General features: G+C 39.8%; 1 protein-coding gene across 7 annotated transcripts in view; it reads left to right on the forward strand.

Annotated features, from left to right (window-relative positions):
* Positions 1-7500, forward strand: part of plcb4b (phospholipase C, beta 4b) — a 146284-nt gene that overhangs the window by 106051 nt on the left and 32733 nt on the right. For all 7 annotated transcript variants that reach the window (XR_013207528.1, XR_013207532.1, XR_013207531.1 and 4 more), the window contains 4 exons: positions 291-342; positions 5055-5157; positions 6218-6382; positions 7283-7487. Coding sequence is in view for 1 of the 7 variants with exons in the window: in XM_077245641.1 (XP_077101756.1) it covers positions 291-342; positions 5055-5157; positions 6218-6382; positions 7283-7487 (525 nt within the window). In the remaining 6 variants the exon portion in view is untranslated. The remainder of the gene's footprint in view (positions 1-290; positions 343-5054; positions 5158-6217; positions 6383-7282; positions 7488-7500) is intronic.

The following is a 7500-nucleotide window of genomic DNA, read 5'->3' on the forward strand; positions in this document are numbered from 1 at the left end:
TCTCATGTGAGTGACAGGTTATAGCCCCGCCCACATCATCAGAGAAGAGAAGAGATGCTGCAAGAGCAACTTATTCTGATTCAAGACACAATAATGATCATTTATAATAAATACTGCAATATTCCATTTTGATTTCATCGTGACTTTGATTAATAACAAGATCAAAATAATTATATCAGGTCTAAGAGATGGAGTGTTTCCCTCTGTAATGCAGCACACACACACACACACACACAGACACACACACACTCACTCACACATGTTTGTGACGCATTTCTCCTGTGTTGCAGATCTGGGCATGCAGCTGAACCAGGGCAAGTTCGAGTACAACGGCGCATGCGGGTGAGTGTGTGTTTCCCGCTGCAGATCATCCATTAAACTGTCACATCACATTAGCTGCAGCCGGCGGCGTTAGCAACATTAGCGCAAATGAGCGCTCGCTAATATCGGCCCTCGCGCAGAATCCTCATGTAGAAATCCAGCCTGAGGCCGAACACTCGTGTGGGATTATGAGTGTCAGCATCACAGCGCCTTAATGTTGCTGAGCAGCGGCCCGTTAGTACCAGTGTGTGTGTGAGAGAGATTGTGTAATGGAAAGAGCTCAGATCATTAATCTTCTTTTGAGGAATTAATCAAAAAATAATTAATATCTGGCCTAGAGCCGCAGCTCTGAGAGGAGTCAGAAACACTCTCTCTCCTGTCAGTCAACGGCTGCGTTTACATGCACAACTTCTGTTTCTGAATGTAGTGTTTACATGAACGCTGAACATGTGATCGGGTTGATGTGTGTGTTTATATGTCACAAGCTTCTGATCTGGATATATTTTTTGACATGCACGAATATACAGAGTTTCCCGATGTTGGCGCGTAATAACTATTCTCCTACATTAGTTCTTTATTTGTTTTAAACAGCAGACTTAATATTTATTAATTTCTGGTCATAATTAGGAGATAATGAGTGTATGAGCCGTTGTGCCGCTGCTTATATTGATCACACAGTAAAAATGGCCAAAAGCAGTCGTGTGTGTGTGTGTGTGTGAAGCGAGCACTGGTGGCGTCGTCCTGCTCCACTTCACACACGCAGAGAAAGCAGGATTATAGGAGGACGAGACACTCGTTTATACCACACTTTATTCATCAGGAGAACAGCTCGATCACCGCGTCATACGTCATTACGCTATTTCTACATCATTACGCTATTTCTACATCATTACGCTATTTCTACAACATTACGCTATTTCTACATCATTACACTATTTCTACATCATTACGCTATTTCTACAACATTACGCTATTTCTACATCATTACGCTATTTCTACATCATTACGCTATTTCTACATCATTACGCTATTTCTACATCATTAGGCTATTTCTACGTCATTAGGCTATTTCTACGTCATTACGCTATTTCTACATCATTACGCTATTTCTACATCATTACGCTATTTCTACGTCATTACGCTATTTCTACATCATTACGCTATTTCTACATCATTACGCTATTTCTACAACATTACGCTATTTCTACAACATTACGCTATTTCTACATCATTACACTATTTCTACATCATTACGCTATTTCTACATCATTACGCTATTTCTACAACATTACGCTATTTCTACAACATTACGCTATTTCTACATCATTACGCTATTTCTACATCATTACGCTATTTCTACAACATTACGCTATTTCTACAACATTACGCTATTTCTACATCATTACGCTATTTCTACATCATTACGCTATTTCTACGTCATTACGCTATTTCTACATCATTACACTATTTCTATTTCATTACACTATTTCTACATCATTACACTATTTCAACATCATTACGGTATTTCTACGTCATTACACTATTTCTACATCATTACGCTATTTCTACGTCATTACGCTATTTCTACATCAGTACACTATTTCTACGTCATTACGCTATTTCTACGTCATTACACTACTTCTACGTCATTACACTATTTCTACGTCATTACGCTATTTCTACGTCATTCCGCTATTTCTACATTACGCTATTTCTACGTCATTACGCTATTTCTACGCCATTACGCTATTTCTACATTACGCTATTTCTGCGTCATTACGCTATTTCTACATTACGCTATTTCTACGTCATCACGCTATTTCTACGTCATTACGCTATTTCTACGTCATTACGCTATTTCTACAGTACGCTATTTCTACAACATTACGCTATTTCTACGTCATTACGCTATTTCTACGTTATTACGCTATTTCTACGTCATTACGCTATTTCTACATCATTACGCTATTTCTACATCATTACGCTATTTCTACATCATTACGCTATTTCTACGTCATTACACTACTTCTACATCATTACGCTATTTCTACGTCATTACGCTATTTCTACGTCATTACGCTATTTCTACGTCATTACACTATTTCTACAGTACGCTATTTCTACAACATTACGCTATTTCTACGTCATCACGCTATTTCTACGTCATTACGCTATTTCTACGTCATTACGCTATTTCTACAGTACGCTATTTCTACAACATTACGCTATTTCTACGTCATTACGCTATTTCTACGTTATTACGCTATTTCTACGTCATTACGCTATTTCTACATCATTACGCTATTTCTACATCATTACGCTATTTCTACGTCATTACGCTATTTCTACGTCATTACACTACTTCTACATCATTACGCTATTTCTACGTCATTACGCTATTTCTACGTCATTACGCTATTTCTACGTCATTACACTATTTCTACATTACGCTATTTCTACGTCATTACGCTATTTCTACGTCATTACGCTATTTCTACTCCATTTCGCTATTTCTACATCATTACACTATTCTACATCATTACGCTATTTTTACGTCATTGCGCTATTTCTACGTCATTACGCTATTTCTACTCCATTTCGCTATTTCTACGTCATTACACTATTTCTACATCATTACGCTATTTTTACGTCATTACGCTATTTCTACATCATCACGCTATTTCTCTGTCATTACGCTATTTCTACGTCATTAGGCTATTTCTACGTCATTATGCTATTTCTACGTCATTACGCTATTTCTACGTCATAACGCTATTTCTACGTCATTACGCTATTTCTACGTCATTACGGTATTTCTACATCCTTATGCTATTTCTCCGTCATTATGCTATTTCTACGTCATTACGCTATTTCTACATCACGCTATTTCTCCGTCATTATGCAATTTCTACGTCATTACGCTATTTCTACGTCATTACGCTATTTCTACATCATCACGCTATTTCTACGCCATCACGCTATTTCTACGTCATTAAGCTATTTCTACGTCATTACGCTATTTCTACGTCATTAGGCCATTTCTACGTCATTTCGCTATTTCTACATCATTACGATATTTCTACGTCATTAGGATATTTCTACGTCATTACGATATTTCTACGTCATTACGCTATTTCTACGTCATTACACTATTTCTACATTACGCTATTTCTACGTCATTACGCTATTTCTACGTCATTACACTATTTCTACATTGCGCTATTTCTACGTCATTACGCTATTTCTACGTCATTACACTATTTCTACATCATTACGCTATTTTTACGTCATTACGCTATTTCTACGTCATTACGCTATTTCTATATCATCACTATTTGTGCGTCATTACGCTATTTCTACGTCATTAGGCTATTTCTACGTCATTATGCTATTTCTACGTCATTACGCTATTTCTACGTCATTACACTATTTCTACATCATCACGCTATTTCTACGTCATTACGCTATTTCTACGTCATTACGCTATTTCTACGTCATTAGGCTATTTCTACATCCTTATGCTATTTCTACGTCATTAGTCTATTTCTACGTTATTACGCTATTTCTACGTCATTAGGCTATTTCTACGTCATTTCGCTATTTCTACATCATTACGCTATTTCTACGTCATTACGCTATTTCTACAACGTTACGTTATTTCTACGTAATTACACTATTTCTACATCATTATGCTAATTCTATGTCATTACGCTATTTCTACAACGTTACGTTATTTCTACGTAATTACACTATTTCTACGTAATACGCTATTTCTATGTCATTATGCTATTTCCACGTCATTACGCTATTTCTACGTCATTACGCTATTTCTACGTCATTACGCTATTTCTACATCCTTATGCTATTTCTACGTCATTACGCTATTTCTTACATCATTACGCTATTTCTACGTCATTATGCTATTTCCACGTCATTACACTATTTCTATGTCATTATGCTATTTCTACATCATTACGCTATTTCTACGTCATTAGGCTATTTCTACGTCATTTCGGTATTTCTACATCATTACGCTATTTCTATGTCATTATGCTATTTCCACGTCATTAGGCTATTTCTTACATCATTACGCTATTTCTACGTCATTAGGCTATTTCTACGTCATTTCGGTATTTCTACATCATTACGCTATTTCTATGTCATTATGCTATTTCCACGTCATTACACTATTTCTATGTCATTATGCTATTTCTACATCATTACGCTATTTCTACGTCATTACGCTATTTCTACGTCATTACGCTATTTCTACATCCTTATGCTATTTCTACGTCATTACGCTATTTCTTACATCATTACGCTATTTCTACGTCATTAGGCTATTTCTACGTCATTTCGGTATTTCTACATCATTACGCTATTTCTACGTCATTACGCTATTTCTACATCATAACGCTATTTCTACGTCATTACACTATTTCTACGTCATTACGCTATTTCTACAACGTTACGTTATTTCTACGTAATTACACTATTTCTACATCATTATGCTATTTCTATGTCATTACGCTATTTCTACAACGTTACGTATTTCTACGTAATTACACTATTTCTACGTCATTATGCTATTTCTATGTCATTATGCTATTTCCACGTCATTACGCTATTTCTATGTCATTTTGCTATTTCTACATCATTACGCTATTTCTATGTCATTACGCTATTTCTACATCATTACGCTATTTCAACGTCTCTCTCTCTCTCTCCTCAAGGTTCCTGCTGAAGCCAGACTTCATGCGCCGCGGCGACCGCATGTTCGACCCATTCTCTGAGACACCAGTGGATGGAGTGATAGCAGCGACCTGCAGCGTACAGGTGACACACACACACTCACACATGAACACACAGACACATACACGGACACACTCTCGCAAATACATTCACACATACCCACACACTTACACAAACACACACACACACTCACACATTCTCACACATACTCACACACACAGGGACACACACACTAACACACACTAACACACACTCACACACACTCACACACACTCAAACACACACTAACACACACTCACACACACTAACACACACTCACACACACTCACACACACACTAACACACACTCACACACACTCAAACACTCTTGCACATACTCAAACAAACTCACACACTCTCGCAGATACTCACACACACTCACACACTCTCGCACATACTCACACACACTCGCACACTCTCGGACATACTCACACACACTCACACATTCTCGCACATACTCACACACACACTAACACACACTCACACACACTCAAACACTCTTGCACATACTCAAACAAACTCACACACTCTCGCACATACTCACACACACTCAAACACTCTCGCACATACTCAAACAAACACACACTCTCGCACATACTCGCACACACTCACACACTCTCGCACATACTCACACACACTCGCACACCCTCGGACATATTGCACACACTCGCACACTCTCGGACATACTCGCAGCACACACTCACACACTCTGGCACATACTCACACACACTCACACACTCTCGCACATACTCACACATACCCACACATATACACACACACTCACACATAATCACACACACGGGGACACACACACTAACACATACTCACACACACTCAAACATACCCACACACTTACAAACACACACTCATACAAACTCACACATACTCACTCACGCACACACAAACTTGGACACACACACGGACACACACACGCGCTCATACGCTCACATACTCACTGACACACTCATACACACACGCTCATTTACATATAGATTTCTTAAAGGTACAGTAGTAACTGTGTGTATTTGTGTCTGAGAGTCATATTAACTCTCTCAGATCTGAACTCCAGTTTCACTGACGTATTCGTATCCGTGTCATTCCTCAGGTGTTCTCGGGTCAGTTCTTATCGGATAAGAAGATCGGCACGTATGTGGAGGTGGACATGTACGGCCTTCCCACCGACACCATCCGGAAAGAGTTCCGCACACGCATGGTGATGAACAACGGCCTGAACCCGTACTACAACGAGGAGCCGTTTGTCTTCAGAAAGGTCCCGCATCCTTTAATGATCCTAGTCCAGGAGATTCTCAATATCAGTTCGGTTTTAGTTCATTCTTAGTTTTTATTTCGTTTGTTTGTTTGGACAATGACTCTTTTTAGTTAAAGGGGTTAATTCTTTTTGTAACACGACTGTGAATATGAAACAAAAGTCACGAAGTTGCAGATGATTCAGTTCAATATAATCCTTGAAAATGAGTTTCCACTAGGTGCCAGAAAATTATGAACTTGGGCGACATTAATCTAAAAGTGAAAGTATTTAGTCAGTTTGTCTGTGAGACTTTGGCCAGTAGGTGGCGCTGTCAAAATGATCATGTGTATGGAGACATTGATACACAGGAAGTATCATGTGTATATATGACCTCACCTCCTGTGCAGTGTCTGCGATCAGGTTCATTGATGTGATCGTTCGAGGGTTCGATACTCTCCAGATCATCTGAGAAGCGTTTGCTGGAGACACAGCTTTAGTTTTTGTTGATGAAAGACCGTTTGAGCTGCACAGCAGTAAAATTACCCATGAACCCGCCGCTCACACACACACACACACACACACACACACACACACACACACACACACACGCGCACACACACACACACGCGCACACACACACACAGGTAATGAGCAGTCGTTGTGCTGATGCTGCAGGATGTTGTTGGAGTCTCTCGGCCGTGACACTGACACCACAGACACAGACCATAAATCACCACTGCCGCAGTCCCACACACACTCTCTCACACACACACACACCCACACAAACACACACACACACACATACACACACACACACACACATACAGACATACAGACACTCAATCACGCACTCACTCACTCACACACACACACACACACACACACACACACATCTGAACTCTGTGTGTGTTCTGCGATCAGGTGATTTTGCCGGATCTGGCGGTTCTGCGGATCGCTGTATACGACGATAACAACAAGCTGATTGGCCAGCGGATCCTGCCCCTGGACGGGCTCCAGGCGGGTTACAGGCACATCTCACTGCGCAACGAGGGCAACAAGCCACTGTCGCTGCCCACCGTCTTCTGCAACATCGTCCTCAAGACATATGTGCCCGACGGCTTCGGCGGTGAGTTCATGCA

Source organism: Siphateles boraxobius, unplaced genomic scaffold (genome assembly GCF_051911475.1).
Source record: "Siphateles boraxobius isolate OS27281-9 unplaced genomic scaffold, OSU_SipBor_1 274, whole genome shotgun sequence".
Classification (NCBI taxonomy): Eukaryota; Metazoa; Chordata; class Actinopteri; order Cypriniformes; family Leuciscidae; genus Siphateles; species Siphateles boraxobius.